We start from the raw sequence: 21,875 nt of genomic DNA, 5'->3' as shown, positions 1-21,875 counted from the left end.
ATTTAATTAAACTGAAAGCTAAATCTTTGGCTTAACTGGATTCCAGTTGACTAGTTGGATGCTTTGGCAAGAACACTTCAGAGTGCACGACGCTGCATATCACTAAGAAGTCAGAATGTCCGGATGTCCCATTATGAATGAATGGTTCTAAGTTTCATCAGTGGTTGTGTTGGTGACAACCACATTGCTTCATTTCAAAGTTGCATTTTCCTCCGTGCAGCTCTGTGGGACGATACTTGGGTGTGATGGCAATATTCAGTCCCCTCACTCACCTTCATCAAATAGCTGCTAGTATCCTCTGAAGATCCTTCTTGAATCAATTATTTCAGTGGGGTATACTGATTTGGAGTGAATAATTTCTAGTGTTTTGATGTATAAATAGGTAGACAGTGAGTAGTCCACTGAAAGCAATAAATCTTAAAGAAAGCATAGTTCAGGATAAACAGCATCTTATTTCTCTTTTGGTTACCTGTGATTTTGGATGACTTTATTTAACATTTAAATGAATCTCAAGCATGACTACACTGTCCTTTCAGTTGATTAAGTTAAGTTAAGCTTGAATTTAAAACAGCATCTAGGTGACATTTTCAAGACTCTGAATGACTCCAGCAATAACCTGGATTGTAAATCAATTAATCATAGTCCTGTCAAGTAGAATTCCTTGTAGAGCTTGTTTATCAAAGTAGAGTATAAAAGGAGAAAGTAGAAAGGGGCATGGAAAAACTAGTCAGAAGCCAAGAAATTATTTCTTTTTTCTCTAATTCTTTAACATTCAATTTGAAATCGGTTTCAATTGGTTTATAGAGAAATGAGAAAAGTTGAAAAACTCTAAAATAGCTTGTTTAGAAGAAAGAGCTGGCAACGAATGAGTTACAAAACGCATTTTTGAGCAGAAGCAGCATTTCCATCTGGAACTTTTATTTAAACCTTATCTCTGCCTTGCAGCTGTACCTGGAAAGAAGGAAGAGAAAACAACCAAGACAGTGGAGCAAGGTAAAAAAAAATGAAGGAGGTTGACATTATCTTCTTTAGAAAGACAACAACATGAGGAGGAAAGCACTGGATTCAGACAGGAGGAAGACAATAACCGTTCTATCTATTGCTCTCTATCACTGTCCTTGCATGCTTTTCTGTTTCAGGGACGATGTGAGGCAGCAATCTGGGTTTTTGTTCTTTTGTATAACTAAACTTTGAGTATAAGTTCAGAGCAGGAAAACTCCACAGACTTCTTAATTATATCAGGGGAAATGCTGAAGATGATTGGGAACAAGGAAATGATCTGGGGTAACTGGTAGACATTTTTCTGTTTGCTTTGTGCTTTTACCACCACCTTACTGATCATAGTTTAAAGAATAAAGATGGCACAATTCAATTGATGCAAAAACAACATCTAATGCTTACAAAATAGTATGTAACACTTAAAGGGGAAAAACACCAAAAGTAAATTATTTGAGCTTATATTGTGACTTCAGCAAGTGATTCTCCCAAGAGGTCTGAAATTTTAATATTAAAAATCATAATGTTATAAGTAATGCATTTTATTTTTATTTATGCAGCTATATAGTACATATATCACTCCAAAATTTGCTTGATAGAAATGCAAGAGTAGAGTGAAAACATTTAAAGTGATGTTGGGCCTTCTGTTAGAGCTTAGCGTGCTAATAATTTTATTTATGATTCCCCCACCATTTGTTTTTTCATCTATCATAATATTTACTAGTTATTGTAATAAAACAGAACTAGTAATACTTTTGTCAAGAGTGAAATCAACATAATTTTTCCTCTGAAATTTGGGAGTAATTAAGTTCCTATTATCAAAAATGTAGCATTTTTGATATGAACAGATCAAGAAAATCCTTTAATTTCTCACATTTCAGAGAAGTAAGTTAAAGTTACGAATTCAACTAAGTTAAATGATTGGTCAAATATTTATTTCCTTGGGCTTTTCAAAACAAAATCAGATTACAATTATATTGAAAAGTTTTCAAATGAGTTTTGGCTTCTGGGGACTTCCTGAAATTTTAGAATTCAACAGAATGTTTCTATCAACTTCATTTGATGTGGATATTTCCATCTCTGACAAAGAAAGTAGAGGAATGGTACGACATCCAGTTTTAACTCGTTCACTTAGGCAAGGAAGGCCCTGAGCCTAAATTTCTTCTGGGGGAAAAAACAAAAACATAAACGGAATGACTTCTATCTGACCTGCCTATTCAACAAGATGTAGAGCTCAAACAAGAAAACATGGGAAAAGATATGAAAAATGATAAATTCCTAGATAATTGCACAGTCCTTACATGAGCATATTTCCTTATCAAATCAACTTTACGACAGGTGAGATAAACTATCAAACCGTGTCAATTTAACTGTTTCATAGTTTTTTTTTTCTTCTAGTATAAAGGTGTTCATTGCTCATCTTTGGCATTTGTAGCTTTGCTTTTAAAGCCAAAGCATATTAAGAGAAGACTGACAACAGTGTAAAATGCCCAACACTAGTACTTGTACCTAAAAAATAAGTGATTTAAACACAGAATGTTTATTTTTCTTACCTGCATGTTGGTGTCAGTTTCATTAATTCTATAATGTTTCCTCAGGTAGGTAGGAGACTAGAATTGGTTCTTAGAAATGTGAACTTACTTCTTCAGATAATTTTATAATTCGTTTTTTTTATGAAAGATACCTTTTATCATATAAAATCTTAGGCTTTTAGCTTGTATAAAAAATGAGGTTCTTTCAATGGCTCTTTTTATATTGACTTAGTAAATCATTTCAATTTAAATATCGTAAAGCAATAGCTTCATATAGTTCAACTATAAATACCATAAAAATAGAATATTTGGGTAAATTGCATATTTTTGAGATGATATGTCTATGACTAATCATTGATATGAAAAATATATTTTGTGATTTAAAAAATCAAAAGTTTATGTAAAATTAAGTCAATGATATTCTACAGATTTCATCAGAGTATTCTAAAATTTATTCATAAGATGAGGCTTTAAATCTATTTTGTACTTCTGCAGTTTTTAGTTATCTTTAGAAGCATAAATAATCTAAAACTAGTATATAAGGCATTGAAGTATGATTAAATAGTTTTTAAAGTCATTTTTATTCATTTAAGCTTGTACTTGTAAACTTGCACTTGGAAAAATATTATTTACAAACTCTTACTAGATTTAAAATACACTTGGTGATCTATATAAAATTGTGTATATTGAACCTCTGTACTTAGTCTGAATTATAATTGTACTCAGGACACATTGATTAAGCTAAAGTTCACATTATGGGAAGTTCATAGAGTGAAAGGTGGAATGAATTTTATTTTAACATAATGTAGTAAACTAGACATCATATCACGTAAGAAGTAGAAATTTAGTTAATCTAACTTCTGCAAAAGTCCAAAAATGTAACTCTATTTTATCTCTAACTCATGATGAACCATGTGTTTTTTTAGTTATTCTTTTTGTGAAGATCTTAAAATAGCTGGACTGGAATTTTGAGTATAAGGAAACACTGTATAAATAATTTCTCTACTTTAAAGGTGTACCTTTAAAGATGTACACACACACACACACACACACACACACACACACACAACCACCACCATTAATTATTCCTCCTTGTTTAGAAATCAGTTACCTAGAAGTATCAAGAGATACAAATGTTTAATACAATAAATGTTGCTATCCTTGTAGTGAGAGCTAAGGAATGCCAAAGATAAAACCTTACAACATTTGCTAGATGCTGTGTGATACCATATGAGAATTCATCTTTAGATATTCTATATTACATCTAGAGAAAGTACATCATGTTTCATTAAGCTTAACTTATTCATTTGTTGATATTTAACTTCTTATAATTAGTGAACATTTTGCTCCTTGGTATTCATGTTTGAAATTGACCTGCTTCCTATATCCCATTTACATTTCTCTTTTCAATCTTGCTTTCATTCAGAAGAAAAATTTTAGGAATATTTGTTTGTTACTAGACAGATAAGCAAAACAGTCACTCTAAGGAAGCATCCAGTGGCTTGCTACTTCCTGGGGCAGGGAAGGACATCAGTCAAGACAATTAATTTAAAAAAAAATACAATTAACTTTGAAGATCTGAACTCTAGATTGGAGTCACAGCATCTCTCTATTTTTAATTGTCTTCCTTCAAAGTGACTTAAATCCAACAGTGAGAAGGTAAAGGAAATAGTAATAAATTCAATCACTTGCAAATCATTTTTCCTTTTCTTTCATTCATTCACACATATGCATGACTTCACTTAAAGTCTTCTTTAAGAGTCCGTTCTAGAAGTCTGTAACAGTGCTGGAATACAGTAGGTGTTCAATGATATCTGTGGGTTGAATGAAAACCAAAGGATTTTTGAAGAAAGGACTATTAGGCGATCCAGATTTCAATGAACATGGCCTCTAAATATTGTGCAATTAAAAGAATATTTCAGTTCATCAAAATATGATATCAATTAGTGAAGTTTGTCATATTTTAGAAACCAGGACAAAAATGATTAAATTCTTCAGTTTTAAAGTGGAACTAGTAGAGAAAAAATAATAATTAAATATGTGTTATTCATTAACGACATCATGTTGTTATGATCTTTGCTGATGGTGTTGTTACGTAAACAAAATTGCCTGCAGTGAACAGTTATCATATGGGTAAACATATTGAAAAATTAAATTGTAGTAATTGCAACTATTGTGAATTTCTTTAAAAACTTACAATGAAAGAGAAAGTTAAACAGTTGCCCAATTAATACAATAAATGATTCTAAATATAGAAACATTAGGCCTACCTATCATTTCCTTTCTTATTTTTACAACTGTGGAGCTGAATTAGATGATCTCTTACTGCTTCCAAGTGTAAAATTTTCTATTCAACAAAGTTTTTAAGTGGTGTTTCCTTACAACAGAATATAGAGTCTATTTCTTCTTTAAGGGAAGGCTAGTCTAGAAGGACTTACAGTTATAAGACTTGGAGATTCAAATGCTAAGGAAAACCACACTATAAACTTGAATACTTATAGATACTTCACTATCCTAAAAATAAACTGGAAGTTTCACTACAGACGTATTAAGTACAGTTTTCCATTCTCTTAACAATTAAAAATCACTTCAAAATCATTAAATAGAAACATGACAGGAAAATATTCACAAAAAAAGATTAAATAGAATTTACGTGCCTATTTACCACAAGAATAAATCTTAACACAATTAGTAATCATTTTATTCAGGATAAAACTGGAACATGTGGTTCATAAATGTATCCAATGCAGTTCCTTTCCTATAATAAAAAAATTCTGCCTTGCCTTAAATTGAGAAATGTTTCTGAATTCACAAACATGCTAATTTGTGTTCACCCGTAGAATTTCTCTTTCTTTGCCTTTGATTCTATTTTGTAAGCAATGGTGCCCTACATAATTGTATTAGTGTTTTAAGTTGTCATAACAGCAGGTGAAACCCAAATGCTAATACATGCTTTGTGTTTTTGTCATTGTCTTCACTCATCTTTTCAGATTCTTCTGTTCTTTGTACATGCACTGTTCTACCTAGAATATGTGATGTGTACTTGTTGTAGATTTATCCCATATTTTCAAGTGAATGTTAACAATAAGAGTAATGATTTCCTGACAGAAAACTATTTATTTAAATAAGTAATGTTTATATTTTGGTGTGTTAACATTATTTTTAAAAGATTAGTATTATGTTTAAGATCAATGGAGTAAAATTGAAATTTTAGTTAATACAAGTTGTATTTAACTATTTGCTTAATGTGTGATTATAAAATACCCTATTTGCACATGTGGACTAAGTCATGCTGTTGACCCTCAATAAATGTTAAATGATAACAATACTATTGATTCCTGTGAATTCCAAACTTTTTGACAACAGTTTGTGCTTTGATTGTTTAATATTTATTGAGCGCCCACAACAGACTAGGCGCTGGGGAATGGGTGTGAGGAACATGAAGTGGGCTACAGAGAGAAGATGGTTTACATGTGGAGCTTATATAGCATGTGAAAATGAGTATACTCTGCATATTTGTGTTTTTATATATTTTTGAGAGAATCTTTAGCAATTCTCCACTGTCCCTCTTGCTCACATAGCACATATCACTTTTTTTTTTACGTTTATTTATTTTTCAGAGAGAGAGAGCATGCCTAGGGGAGGGGCAGAGAGAGGGAGAAAGAGAATCCCAAGCAGGCTCTCTGCTGTCAGCACAGAGCTCTATGTAGGGCTTGACCCCACCGACTGTGAGGTCATGACCGGAGCCAAAACCAAGAATTGGATGCTTAACTGACTGAGCCACCCAGGCACCCCCACATTTCACTTCTTACTCTTATTTTATTTAATAGTTTTAGAATGTTCTTACAATTATTTTATCTTATGTATAGGAAATTCCTTTTAATAAACAGACAAATCTAAATCCTACTCATCACAGCAGAACAACATCTATTCAGAAGAAATTTTTATTGTTACATTGATCTCCTGCAGGGTGCCACATTCTGCCATGAAACATTTGGTTCATGTGATTCACACATGTATTAGTAGGAATGCCATTCAGTGCCAAAGAGAATTCCAGCCCAATAAAGGAAAAATGTATGTCAATGCTGTTGACAAGATTTGGAGGTGATGCTATGAGACACATTGTGCTGTACCTTTTTCTCTCAAAGTAAAAGCTTCTTTCTTATTAATGATCCATTTTCTCTAAAAAGCTAATGTGTGACTTGATCACTCTTACTTTATGCAGGATATACTAGAGGCAAGTACAGGTCACACAGGGAAATCATGGTAATGTCCAATTTCTGTTTCCATGCAGGTATTCTGCCTTTCATTATCATGAAAATGAATTATTCATCTGCCTATCTAGCCTCTGTGACCAATTTTTTTAGAGATTCTGAGCATTTTATGAAGAGGCACACTAACACTTCAAGATTGCCCTAGGAACCTCCCTTTACACTTCATACTGGGGTCACCAGTCTTAACACCAAGTAACCTTATTAACTGCAGGTCAGAGATACTGGTATATAGATGAACTTAATTACTGGAAATTATCAGAACAGACAACATACCTTAAAGCAATGTGTCGTTCCTACTATGCCTGCATTTTACTCTTACCATGATTTATCAAAGTAGTTTCTTAATGCAAATATCACCAATCTTTTAGTTTCTTAAAAGTAACATTTTTACATCAAATGTGTGCTCTTGCTTCACTCATAAGTCTCAAACCTTCTCTTGATTTACCTTCAAACGAAGCTTCATGTAAAAATAATAGAATGAAATTTTGAACCATTTCTTAAAGCCCAGTCAAATCTAATTGTAAATATGAAGAAAGTTGTCGTATGATCTGTGAATTTAATAGTAATGAACTTCAGATGTCTTTTGTCAATACTTAATGTAATTTTATAATTTTAAAACAGTGAAAATATGCATTCTTATTATCTACGTCTTAATATTAGGTTGATAGTTCCTTAAGTCATCCTTAAATCTGTAATATGCCATTTTTATTTTCCTCATAGTGAAATTCACTTACAGATCTTATTTTTCCTAATATATAATTTCAATAACCATCACCCAGATTTGGCATGTAAAAATATTTTTTTAATTATTTAACATAGATATTTGGAATTTAATATTTTGTTCACCAGTGAGAAAAATCAACTTTGTTTGTTTCTTTGATACCCTAGGCTAGATTGTATAAAGGAATGTGGAAATGCATCATAATATTTACCATACAACACATCATGAAAATGCCTCCTTACAAGCTCAAGTATATCAAGCTGCTAATTATGTCTTATTTTTCTATTAATATTTCCTTCCACTCTTGTTATTATCCTGAGGCCATATATGGGTTGGATCTTTTTTTTTCCCTTAGAAATCTTTAGTAGAAAGTAGATTATAAACTATGTAGCAAAGTTTACTGGTTAGAACAAGTGTTGTTTCCTGCAACTTTTTGTTCTTTTTACTGACTTTTCCTTCATTTATAAATCAATTTTCTATTAAAGACCTATTTATGAAAAAAATTGGCATACACTACCTTGAATAAAATTGTGTAAAAACCAATTGTTATGCTACATCTTGTTAAGCTCCATTCTCTAAAAATCAAATTGCAAAAATCATATGAAATAGCCCCACATAAAAATGCATTGTTACTTTCTCCTTGTTGTAAATGAAATTATACATTTTAGGTGAAATAACTTCAAGAATGAACATGAAAATTTTATGAACAGTCTATATAAAATTTACCTGTGCCTTATTGGTTATTACTACCCCAATTTTTCATAGAATGATGATGTAGTATAAACTGATTAAAAAGTAATTCTTTTAAAAAATGAAAATTTAATTCAGATCTTCTTTGGAATTCTAAAATGGCAAAATATGTTAAGAAAATTTTTCATTATTATAACTTGCAAAGTTTGAGGTTTTTTTTTTACTTGATTCTTATACCAGGGGGAAAAAAAAGATACTAATCAGATTACCCATACAAAACATCTATATTGTCCTTAAAATCTTGATAATAAATAAATAAATAAATAAATAAATAAATAAATAAATAGATAATAAAAGTCATTGTGAATAATTCTTAACTTGGAGTTAGCACTTGTATTGTGGCCCTTGGGGGAAAAAAAAACTGAAGAAAGCCAATGGTGGTTAAAAATGTCAGCCTCCTTGAACAGTGCAGTACAGAGGTATCTCAAAATAACATGTATAGCTTAGTCTACCTTTCCTGTAATTTATCCAGTGACATTAGGTTAGTCACCTGCCTTATCTAGCCTTTTTTCTAAGCCAAGATTATTTCACTAAGCAATCTCTAGAGGAACTTCCAGTCATAATATTGTCTATTTCTCTTCTGTAAAAAATATCTCTTATGCTTGAGATATTTCCTCTTTTCTCCAAATGCTGAAGCATAGACTTATTTTCTGATTGCAAGTACAATCTGTACAAAAGTATATGCAAGGAAGTCAGATTCAGATTCTAAAATGATAATGTTTAAAAATGTTATATAGGGGCGCCTGGGTGGCTCAGTCGGTAGGGCGTCTGACTTCCGCTCAGGTCATGATCTCGCAGTTCCTGAATTCAAGCCCCGCATCAGGCTCTGTGCTGACAGCCCAGAGCCTGGAGCCTGCCTCGGATTCTGTGTCTCCCTCTCTCTCTGCTCCTCCTCTGCTCATGCTAGTCTCTCTCTGTATCAAAAATAAATAAAAACATTAAAAAAATAAAATAAAAATGTTATATAAATCTACTAAAAAGAATTATATTATTTTAAGTTTTTATTCTGTTTACATTTCAAAATATACACCTAAATAATACTTAAAAATCAAAAAATACATCTCTGGAGCAAAGCATGCTATTGGATATTTAATTTATGGACGTGAAGATTCTCTAAATGTGATTTAACCAAAGGTATCAGTAACAATGGCACACAAGATGTAGAAATTATGCCTTTGAAACACACACACAAAAGAAACTATAAAAAATGAAACAGAAGATATTGTCTCTGGAGATAGGACAATGTGGAGAACATAACTGTGGGTGGTTTCAGTTTTGGACTATTTCCAAACAAAATTGCAATGACTTTCTATGTATTGTTAGTTTAGTATGTATAATATTCTTTTATGAACAAAACTTGATTAATTACATTGACATGATACCAGAAAGAATGTTTGCATTTAGCATCTTTAAAGACTCTTCATCATTGGAAGACTATAAATTTAAATTCATTAGTAGGATACTGTAGATCCCTTCGTCACCAATTCTCAGTGTGACTTTCAAGCTTTTCCTCACTGCTTTTTCCCTACTTTGTATATCCAGAGATCCCGCCACATGAACTTTCACCCTCCATGGTTTGCTTATGTTGGAGATAGCTTTCCAATTCTTTGATGACAAACCCTTTATCCAGTTTCAGAATCCACTGCAAATGGCAGTGCTTCTGTGATATCTTTTCTCATTCCATCAGCTAGAGTTAATCCATATGCTATGGGCCCAGTGCCCTGTGTATGTGTCTGTATCATCCATATTGATGCATTCTGGCATTAAATGAACTCAGTGCAATCATTTGTGCTTTCCCAGCTCCCAACACAAAAGAGGCACTGAATAAATGTCTACTAAATAGATTGAGTTAATCTTTATAAAATACAAAAAATGTATCCTCCTTTTAAGTGAAGTCCCAAGTGAAGGAATCTAAATAGACAAAGGTTCTTGTTTGGGTAGAGGGATCACTTTGTCACATTGATTAGCACTGTATGAAATAGAATTTCTAGTTTGTTGAAATGGCATTAGCTTTTGTTTTACCTCAATTAAATCCCCTTTGGGAGTCTTGAACCTCAATTTTCTTTTCCATGTGTATATATATCTCTAAGTTTAAAGTAATGTTAGATTAGGGATTTCTTAAAAATATATATATAATGGAAATCTAAAGTATAAGCAAATAAAATAAAACAGCAAATAAAAAAATTTACACCATGACCAAGTGGGACTTATTCCAGTATGCAAACCTAGTTCAACATTTGAAAAACCAATTAATATAATTCATCACATCAACAAGCTAAAGAAGAAACACATGATCTATCAATAGTACAGAAAATCACTTGACAAAATCTGGCACCCATTCGTGATAAAAAAAAAAAAACTCTCAGCAAGATAGAAATACAACAGAACTTCCTTAACTTGATAAAGAATGTCTACAGAAAACCCACAGCTAACATCAGGGTTAACTATGAGCAGCTAAAGGCTTTCCCACCAAGATGAGAAAAATGGCAAGGATATCACTTCTAACCACATCTATTCAACATTGTACTAAAAATACTAGTTAATTAAATAAGACAAGAAAAGGAATAAAACTCTACCACCTGGGAAGGAGGAAATAAAACTGTCTTTGTTAACATATGATGTGATTATCTGTATAAAAAAATTCCAAAGAATCAAGAAAAGCTTCCTGGAACTAATCAGTAATTATAGCAAGGTTTCAGGATACAAGGTTAATATACAAAAGTAAATTGCTCTTTTATATGCCAGCAATGAAAAATTGGAGTGAACAAAATTAATAATGCAACACCATTTACCTTAGCAACAACAAAGGAAACATTTAGATATAGATCTAATAGGATACTTGTAAGATTTACATGAGGAGAACTACAAAACTCAAATTAAAAAATAAAAGAATGAAATAATTGAGAGTTATTTCATGTTAATGGGTAGGCAAACTCAAAATTGATAAGATGTCAGTTCTTCCCAAACTGATCTATAGACTCTATACAATCATATAAAAATCACAGTGGATATTGACAAACTGATATTTATGGCTATCAACAAACTGATTTTACATTTTATACAGAAAAAGAAAAGACCCAAAGTAGCTAAGACAATAGAATTAAAAAGTTGGAGAAATGACACTACTACTTCAACTGTAGCCATAATGCTATAATAAACAACACAGAAATATTGCTATTATTGCTGAAATAATAGACAAATAGATCAGTGGAACAGAAGAGAGAGCCCAAGCAATAGACCCACAAAAATACAGTCAACTGATCTTTGACAAAAAAAGCAAAAGCAGTTCAATGGAGAGAGTATAGCCTTCTCAACAAGTGGTGCTAGAACAATCAGACATCCACAAGCAGAAGAAGAAGGAGAAGGAGAAGGAGAAGGAGAAGGAGAAGGAGAAGGAGAAGGAGAAGGAGAAGGAAGGGGGGGGGAAGAGAAAAGGAAGCAGAACAAGTAGCTAGACACAGATTCTACAACCTTCTCAAAAAATCATCTCAAAGTACATCATAGACCTAAATGTAAAACTATGAATCTCCTAGAAGATAACATAAGAAAATCTAGGTGGTTTTGGGTTTTGGCAATGACTTTTTAGGTACAACATTAAAGGCAATATCCATGAATGAAAAATTCATAAGTTGGACTTCATCAAAATTAAAAACTGTTCTTCAGAAGATTCTGTCAAGAAAAAAAGAAAATTTGAAGACAAGACACAGAATGGGAGGAAATATTTGTAAACCACACATCTGATAAAGGACTATTATCTAAAATACACTGAGAACCCTTAAAACTCAACAATAGGAAAATAAACAACTCCTTTTAAAAATTGGCAAACGATCTGAACAGCTAGTTTACCAAAGAAGATATACAGATAACAAAAAGCATATGAAAAGATGTTTGATGTCACACATTAGGAAATTAGAAATTAAAACAATGAGATGCCACTACATACTTATTTGAATGGCTGAAATTCAAAACACTAAAAACATCAAATGTTGAGGAGTATGTGAAGCAACAGGAACTCTTATTCATTGTTAGAGGGAATACAGAATAGTATACCCACTTTGGATATCAGTTTGGTAGTTTCTTATAAAACTAAATGTAGGGGCGCCTGGGTGGCGCAGTCGGTTAAGCGTCCGACTTCAGCCAGGTCACGATCTCGCGGTCCGTGAGTTCGAGCCCCGAGTCGGGCTCTGGGCTGATGGCTCAGAGCCTGGAGCCTGTTTCCGATTCTGTGTCTCCCTCTCTCTCTGCCCCTCCCCCGTTCATGCTCTGTCTCTCTCTGTCCCAAAAATAAATAAACGTTGAAAAAAAAATTTAAGGAAAAAAAAAAAAACTAAATGTAATCTTACTATATGATCCAGCAATCATGCTTTTTATTGTATGCCAAAATGACTTAAGAACTTATGTTCATGCAGAACATGCAAACAAATATTTATACCAGCTTTCTTCATAGTTGGTAAAATTTGAAACCAACAGATATATTGTTCCATGGTGTATAGATAATTAACCTCTGATACATCCATACAATATTTTTTACAGTGCTAAAAATGCATGAGCTATCAAGTCACAGACGTAGAAGAACCTAAATTCTACTTCTAGGTAAAAAAAGCCAATCTTAAAAGTCTTCTTATTGTATAACTCCAACTACATGATATTCTAGAAAAGGTAAAATTATGGAGATAGTAGAAAGTTCATTGGTTTTTAGAGGTTTCAGAAGAGAGAGAGATGAGTCAGTGGAGCATAGTGATTTTTAGGGCAGTGAAACTATTCTTTATCATACTATAATGGTAGATTTGTTTCACTATAACTTGTCAAAATCAATAGAATGACCAAAACGAATAGTGAATATTAATGTTAATTGTGGACTTTGGTTGATAATGATGTATCAGTGTTGGTTTATTGAATTATAACAAATGTATCATGCTAATGAGAGATATTGATAATAGGGGAGGCTGTGTGTGTTAAGGGTGGGGGTATGTCCGAGCCCTGTGTACTTCTCATTCAATTTTGCTGCAAACATTAATCTGCTCTAAAAATCATTGAAGTTCATTAATTTTTAAAAAGCATATAAATCTCAATAAATTAGTACATTAGATGAATTTCAAAGTATTATATTTTGAGATTCTATACCATGAATAATGGGAGGATTCATACAAAACCCTGCTTACTTTTTATTATATTGATAATTTTTTTTAATTTTTTTAAACGTTTATTTATTTTTGAGACAGAGAGAGACAGAGCATGAGCGGGGGAGGGGCAGAGAGAGAGGGAGACACAGAATCGGAAACAGGCTCCAGGCTCTGAGCCATCAGCCCAGAGCCGGACGCGGGGCTCGAACTCACGGACTGCGAGATCGTGACCTGAGTTGAAGTCGGACGCTCAATCGACTGAGCCACCCAGGCGCCCCTATTAATATTAATAATTTTTAAGTTAACATTTTTGTAATATTCAATTATATTTCTTCAAAATTTCTGTGTGTCATCTCATAAAATAAATTTCATGTTTGAATGCTTAAACTATAATGAGACTAATTTCTAAGATCTCACATAAATGTGTTTATAGAAGAGGAGTTCTAATTATGAAAAGAAGTTCAAAAGAAAATACAGAGTATGGATAGTGAATATTATTGTAGTTAAAACAGATATATTATATTTAAAAATGAATAGATCATTAGAGATTATTTTAAACATTGAAATAAGTGTATAAACTTACGTGTTTCAGATTATTAACATTGGAAATTCACCATCTAAAATTTCTTGATAACAAAAAGTAAAGTGTTAGGTTTAAGCTTCCAGGAAAAAAATGCTAGGCAAATATTAGGTTGAAATATACACTTTTTTTGCCCAGGAAAACTGTCAAATATCAACAATTTCATTTGACTTCGATACCTTAGCCAGGTTGGGATTGCAAAGTTGGGCAATAACTAACCACAGAAGGTGGTTATAATGATTACTGGGCTTAAATGTAAATGTTAAAGGGTAATTTTCCTAATAAAATGTAGTCAGCACAAAATTTGGAAAATTTATTAATTTATTCAATAAATAGTTACTGAATTCTTAGTGTGTGCCAGATGGTTCTGATTCAGAAGTATTTGGAAGGCTGTGGTGAATGGGTAGTTATGGAGAACATTGATAGGACGTTGTGATGCAAACATGCTCACTGATCATTCTGAGGAGGCATCTGAGATGCTATCTACTTTATAATCCACTATTCTCTCAGTGCATAATATTTAGCTCTAACTTTGTAGTTTGATAGTCTGGATTCAAGTTTCCCACTACTGCTTAGTAGCTGTGATCTTGGGCAAGTTTTTACCTCTCTTAGCTTGGTTGTCAATCTATGAAATGTAGATAGTACCTAACTCACTGAAATGAGTGAGAAATTAAAGAGATTTGTTTCAGTCAGCTTGAGGTTCCTATAACAAAAGCAGCACAGACTGAGCGGCATACACAGAAATTTATTTATCACAGTTCTGGAGGCTGGGGAGTTCAAGATCATAGTTCCAGTCAATTGGGTTCCTGGTGAGAGTCCTCTTCCTGGTTTGCAGATAGATGCCCTCATTCCTGATTTGGTAGAGAGAGAGGAAGAGAAGGAGAGACAGAGACACAGACACAGATCAGCTCTCTTTTGCCTCTTTTACAGGGGCACTATCTCATTCATAAAAGGCTCTGATCTCATGACCTAATCACTTTTCAAAGCCCCACCTGCAAATACCATTATTTTGGGTTTTAGGTTTCAACATATGAATTTTGGAGGGACACAAACATTCAGTTCATAGCAAAATCATATGTAAAATGCTTAACAATATAAAGTAACGTTTTATCATTGTATGTGAGTGCAAGAATGGCCAGACTTGGCTTTGCCTGCCCCCAAGCAAATTACAGTCCTATAATGATATTTTTTCTTGAAACAAATGTGAGAACTTTGACATCTTGGCCAAACATTATTAGATGAGAAAAATTTTATGGCTAATAAAGTTTTCTTTGAAAAACAAAATCTTTTGTAGTAGATTTAGGGCTCAGTAGCTAATTCTGTGCCTAGGAGGTCCTAGTTTATCTTGGGTCCCAAATATTTAAAGAAGTGATTTTTTTTAATCACTGAATATTGCTGATATTTCTGCAAGAGCTGGGCAGAGATGAACCAAAATGACTAAAATGCACCCCACTGAAGTAATTCCCAAAATTCTGATCAGTATTCAGATTAGTAGCGTGTAATGAGGGCCAGAATATAAAGGTATGTGCAGAGTCTACTTTTTGCAGCCAAACTACCGCAGCGTAAAATCATCATAATTATAAAGTTCAATCAGAATTTAAAGGAAAGAGGTATTTAGACGATTTTAGGAGAGTCCCTCAACTAGGATAATTTGAAAACTTATACTATGGTAGGGAAGAGCAGGGAAGAGCTGGCTAAAAGCGAGAATACTGAATCCACTGGACAAGACTTTCTCCCCCATGGGGACTGCAAGATGTGTATTAAACAAGTCCTACATCTGTTAGTTGTTTTGAATGTTATGCTGTGCTCCGTGTCAGTCTTAATATACTAACACAGCCCAGTTTGCCTAGATCTCTACAGCGCTTGAGTAATGCAAGAAAGCTCTTTGAATGTGTATTTATAGTATTATATGGTTGGGTCTTTCTAAGCTCACTAACCTTCCAACTCTGTACTGATTATATAGCTAAACTTTCAAAGAACAGTATAATTTGCCTTATTTACATTATTTCAGGAATACCTCACCATAGTCTCCAGTTGCTGACAACATTGTCCAGATGTCATTCAAACAAATTTTATATTATGCTTTTTAATTAGGCCGTCCAATTAGAGGTAAATGATAATGTTGGTTACAAAATCATATTCTTTTTTAAAAAAATGTGAAGGCTAAGAAATAAATAATAACAAATAGATTAAAAAAGATACCAACATATAAATATAATTGAATTGGAAATATTTTTAATTAAGGATACTTAAACAGATATTTAGAGAAAAACATTCTAAAATATTACAATTACGTTTGTCAAGTTCTTTAGCCCACAGAATAGGGAATGATTAAATATATCATTAGCACCAAGAGAAAGTTCAAGACAGCCTCTGATCATGTCATACTTAATTACAAAGTTAATGGACAGTGTTCCCAGTAAAATTAAACTCTGACAACATCTTTTAAGGAGCACTAAAACTTATTATCAAATAAATATCAATACATTATATCTTTCCCCATGGGAATTATAATCATAGTATTTTAAACCATTTAGAGAACTTAAGAATGCTTTCTCTGTATTGATTCATAAAATTTATATTTTGGAGTTTGTGAAATGTATTAAATTCTATAAAACGCCTTTTCTAAAATATCTCTGATTGTCAAAAATTATGTCCAAATGAACATAAAACAATGACAGATGCATGTAGATCATTCACATATTAACTATTTTAAAAATTCATGCAATTAATCACAATTAAATCACTTTAGGAACAATATTGTATCACTTTAGGAAGGAATAGAAACGTTATGAAACAACTTTAATACTTTTGATGCTATATGATGTATATTAATAGTCATATCCAGGAAATTATCAGGTATCATTAAACTTATAAATGGAGCTCTCTAAGGGTGCCTGGGTGGCTCAGTCAGTTAAGTGTCTGACTTCAGCTCAGGTCATGAACTCGCAGTTTGTGAGTTCGAGCCCCATGTCGGACTCTGTGCTAACAGTCAGGGCCTGGAGCCTGCTTTGGATTCTGTGTCTCCCTCTCTCTCTGCCCTCCCATGCTCACACTGTGTATGTGTCTCTGTCTCTCAACAGTAAATAAACATTAAAAAATTTTTAAACACATTGCTTGGGGTTCAAAATATTTGTTTGTGCTAGAGAAAACCTCTAGTGCTGATTTCCTTTGCTACAATATTATCCATTATTTCAGTCTTCTGTTTTGCCTGTTTTGTAGACATTTAAAAAAAAATTCTAGAAAGAAACACTGTTGTTATAAATACATTTTATCTTCCACAAGACCATGTTAGAAGAAAAAGCAAATGCTATTTTATTTTTGTGTATTTTGATCAGACATATTTAGGCCCTTAAATTAAAAAAAAAAAAGTTCCTGAACTTACTGAAATCGAATATGTTTCTCTTAAAACAATTTTTACCCAGTAAGTTTTTGAAACCTGACTTGCACTGCTATTTTGAACACAGTTTGTGTGAGTTTTAAACATCTTGCAATAGCTAAGCAAAATTTATAAAATTAAGTTTCTTACCACCAATATATGAATAATATTTCAATATTGGCAATTTATATAAGATCAGATTTGAAACATACAAGTAAAAAATTATAACCCATTGGTCTCTTTTTCAATTTGCCTGTATTATTAAGAAAATAATTTTTAACTTTCTGGTTTATTTTGCCTTTGTATACTTAGTTTATTCACTAAGTAGGGTCAGTATGTATAAGTAAATAAGATTTGTTGGGGCATTCAAAATTAATTTTACTGATTGTATTATTTGTTTCCATTTATAAATGAGACTGAAGGTTGCTTTGCTTCTGCAACAGTTGAAAATTATCTGTAGTTCACCTGTATTTCCAAGTATTTGCTAGACATTTGCTCTTTTGGGTGTCTTGTAGCTACATGAAACAAAATATATTCAAAACAAACATGATATCTTTCTCCAAAGTCTTCTATTTCTTACATTTTACATTTCAATTGATAGCAGATTATCCTTCCGTAAAACATGTACAACTCCTGAAGTTATCCTCAGCATTTTTTCATCTGTTTTATATCCTACATCCAGTTATATTGCTAAATTGACATTTCCTAACCAGTGAGACTCTACTCAATTTAGGAGGCTTATACTCAAATGGCATCTTCTCATGAAAGCCATCTCAATTATAAAGTAGAGTTAATTAATCATTTCTCTGTTGTTTATGGAGTTTCACTGTTTATGGAGCTTCGCAGGAGAACTTACCACACACTGCAATATTTTGCTATTTATTAGCTGGTGGTTTCAAGTGCTGTTTCTGTGTACAGACCACTCCAAAACTTAGGGAGTATAAAACTATAGCTAGTTTTACTGTGCTCATGATTTAGAGGGTCAGAATTTTAGGAGGGATCAAGTAGGCAGTTTTTACTTGGGTATCTCATGTGCCTGTAATCAAACATAGTCTTAGGGCTATTGACTGGGCTGTGTATATGTAGCTTTTCCAACATGGTGGTGTTAGTTGGATTACTGACATGGCAACTCGCTTCCTCAGGGCTACTGTCCCTAGAGAAGCAGATGGAAAGTGCATGATCTTTCATGATTAACCCAGGAAATCACATAGCATAATTTCCATTACATTCTGTTGGTTAAGGTGACTGAGCAAATGGACAGATGACCAGCTCACGCCACCCCATTCTTTCTGCTGTCCTTCTAAAATGTGTCTTTCTCTCAATTTCATCTATATCTCTCTAAACCTTTTCCATTTTCAAGGTCTCTCTCAGTATCACCTGCCTTCCAAAGCCTTTCCTGATCTTATCATTCAGCTATAAGAGCCAGTACCTTTGTGGTTGAGTACAGAAAAATATCAGTTATATCTCAGGTCTCCTGTCATGAGCCACATGACCTTGGAAAAGTTATTTAATCCTTCCATGTGAAAAACAGAAATAGTAACAGGATCTACCTACCATACAGGGTTGTTACGAACATTGAATGACCAAACAGTAGAGAGCATTCCCTATGATATATAGTATAGACAATGTTAGCTACCATTGTTATATCTTCTTTCCTCAAAGCCTATAGCATTTTATTTGTATCTTTTATGTGTCTATCATAATCTTCCAATTGTGATAATAATTTGTGGGCTTATTTTGTGTCTTTTGCATATTTTGCATGTGTTTTATAGGCAACTTGTGCCAGTTGATATGTCTGTCTTGAATATCAACTCAGAGCCCCTCTGAGTCTTTAAGCCTCAGTAGAAAAAAAAGCAAAACAAGAAAACAAAACAAAACAAAACAAAACAAAACATGAAAAACTTGCAGTTTTTTTTCCTCTCTGTGATTCCTTGTAACCTTTCCTCCCTATGATTCCTCTTGCAGAAATTAAAAAAGAAAAATCCGGGAAGACTTCCTCAGTTTTGAAGGATAAAGGTAATAGAGTCAATTTGATGTAACACTAGTATTTGATATAATACTAGAAATTTGTTAGCAAAACTATCTGAAAGAGTCCATAGTACCTTAGAGTCATCTCCTTTGCAGATATGTGAGCCCAAACTTCACAGGTCACATTCATATATTTGAAAACTTATATTTATTTACTTGTCCCTCAAAAACTTTCTTCTAGTTCATTGTCAATTAAAAAGTGCTCTGATTACAATTTCTAAAAGAAAGAAAAAAGAAAGAGGATTTTTCCTTAAAGAATGAGAAGAGGGGGAAAAAGTTAGAAGGAAAGTAAAAGTTATGGAAAGAATTTGCCCTACGTGCTTTGATTCTCTCTTTTCTATCCATTCAGAAAATATATATTTAGTGCAGAATCTATCCAAACACTTGCTAATCACTGGAAAACAAAGATGGCAAAGCTGGTAATAGGGAGGAAGACTCTGGAATTAGAGTTCTGAATTGTTCTTTTCAAAGACTCTTAGTCAAGTTCTGTATGCTTGAGTCTTGTCTGGCTCTATGTTACTATGAAAGAGCATGACATTCTTATTTAAATTTTGCAATTTCAATCTCTGGAATGGACTGACTTTCCTTTATGTCCAGCTAAATCCCAGGTCTCTTTCCAAGCATAAAACATCAAGCCTTCTCTATCTATTTCAACTTGCACTGAGTTCTCTCTTCTGAGAGAGTTTATAATCTTCTGTTTATAATCTAATATACACATATATATGTGTGTGTGTATTTTATTAATTATTTGAAATACCACCTATTTAAGCATCAAGAGTTAATGTTATTCACATTAATTTATGTGGATAGATAAGTACCACATTTAATAATTACTTTTTGTGCATCTAGTATGCAATAATCAGAACATGTACTCACCAGACACTGGGAGTACAAGAAAGTCATGGTCTTTGCTTTCATGGAATTCATAGTATTAATTACATAATTAATTAAAGCAATAAGAATTATAGAGGAGATATACAGGGTGCTATAAGAGACTGCCATGGGGGATTCTAGTCAAATGTGGGGCATCTGAGGAGGCTTTCCTGAAGTTATATTAAATTCAAGTAGGAGGATGAGGAATTAGCCAGGCAAATGTGTAAGAATCATTTGAGCGGGGGCGCCTGGGTGGCGCAGTCGTTAAGCGTCCGACTTCAGCCAGGTCACGATCTCGTGGTCCGTGAGTTCGAGCCCCGCGTCGGGCTCTGGGCTGATGGCTCAGAGCCTGGAGCCTGTTTCCGATTCTGTGTCTCCCTCTCTCTCTCTGCCCCTCCCCTGTTCATGCTCTGTCTCTCTCTGTCCCAAAAATAAATAAACGTTAAAAAAAAATTTTTTTAAAAAAAAAGAATCGTTTGAGCGAAGCAGGGCATCTGCTCTTTGATATCTACTTTATACATTTTGCTTTAGCAAGTTGTGCTTGAGATCTTAATCATTTATAAACAAGGAAGCTGAGACAGAGATAATGTAAGATACTCAGTATAACATCGTAGGTAAGAGGTGAAGACAAGAATCAAAGTTCAGTCTTTCAGACACTAAAGTCCATCTCTTCATTTTAACACAGATAACTGCTTCTTAAATAAGGTTCTTATATTTTTATTCTTCAAAGCAATTTTTCTTTGAGTGTAGAGTCATTACCTAAGTTTGAAAAATCTATTTGACTCAGATACATTGGCTCTGCAGTATGTAAATATAGTCTTAGTCCTTTAGCTATTGGGGGGAGGGGCGCCCCTTAATTCCCACAGAAGAGTTTAGTCTATTTTTTCTCCAGTGATTATCTGTACTTTGATAGAGATTCCTCATTCTCCTTTCTCATTTTATCTGACAATTAATGAGATTATTTTCCTTGATTGTGTGAGAACTGAAGTGTCATTGAAACATACTACCAGGAAAATCCAAACATATATATGGAGATATATAGAGATATTTATATCTAGATGATGAATCGATAGATAGATAGATACACACACACACACACACACACATATACATATATATGTATATGATTTGCAAACCATAATTTTCACAAAGTAAACCTTCCCTCTTTCCAATGTAGTGTGAGATACATTTATTTGGGTTCACAATTATGCCACAGGAATATTTGGGCCTTATATTATTTGTTCACAAGAAAAGCAGTTCAAAAGAAAGACTGGAGCTTACCTCTAAAACTACCTTTGAGGCACTGATGATTATCAAAGATTTAAACTACTACTTAAAAGACTTCACTTGTGCCAAAGCTCAAGCTAGTTGGAAATGGCACTTGTAAAAATCTGTCCCGGAAAATATTATCTGGGGGGTTTAAATCCACACTGACCACTTCACTAAGCAGACTCCTATAATTTCTATTTCTGTTGTTATTGTTATTAATGTACAATTCCAGGCAATTTCCTAGTGAATACTTTGTCTTTAATGTTAAATCCTGTATTTTGCAAGATGTCTCCACAGTCACTAGAAAATTATGTATATAAAGGTTCACTGCATATGATTAGTGATTTAGA

General features: G+C 33.1%; 1 protein-coding gene and 1 long non-coding RNA gene across 2 annotated transcripts in view; one reads left to right on the top strand and one right to left on the bottom strand.

The window, feature by feature from the left end:
- Nucleotides 1–21,875, top strand: part of TRDN (triadin) — a 403,209-nt gene that overhangs the window by 277,662 nt on the left and 103,672 nt on the right. The window contains exons 21-22 of the mRNA XM_040474537.1: nt 946–993; nt 19,321–19,371. Coding sequence (XP_040330471.1) covers nt 946–993; nt 19,321–19,371 — 99 coding nt within the window. The remainder of the gene's footprint in view (nt 1–945; nt 994–19,320; nt 19,372–21,875) is intronic.
- Nucleotides 14,702–21,875, bottom strand: part of LOC121030001 (uncharacterized) — a 70,370-nt gene continuing 63,196 nt past the window's right edge. Inside the window, exon 5 of the long non-coding RNA XR_005790021.1 lies at nt 14,702–14,827. This is a non-coding gene — a long non-coding RNA (uncharacterized LOC121030001). The remainder of the gene's footprint in view (nt 14,828–21,875) is intronic.

This window comes from Herpailurus yagouaroundi, unplaced genomic scaffold (genome assembly GCF_014898765.1).
Source record: "Herpailurus yagouaroundi ecotype Mexico unplaced genomic scaffold, PumYag 139, whole genome shotgun sequence".
Taxonomy (NCBI): Eukaryota; Metazoa; Chordata; class Mammalia; order Carnivora; family Felidae; genus Herpailurus; species Herpailurus yagouaroundi.
The sequence above is the reverse complement of the archived record's forward strand: the minus strand, read 5'-3'. Positions and strand labels throughout refer to the sequence as shown.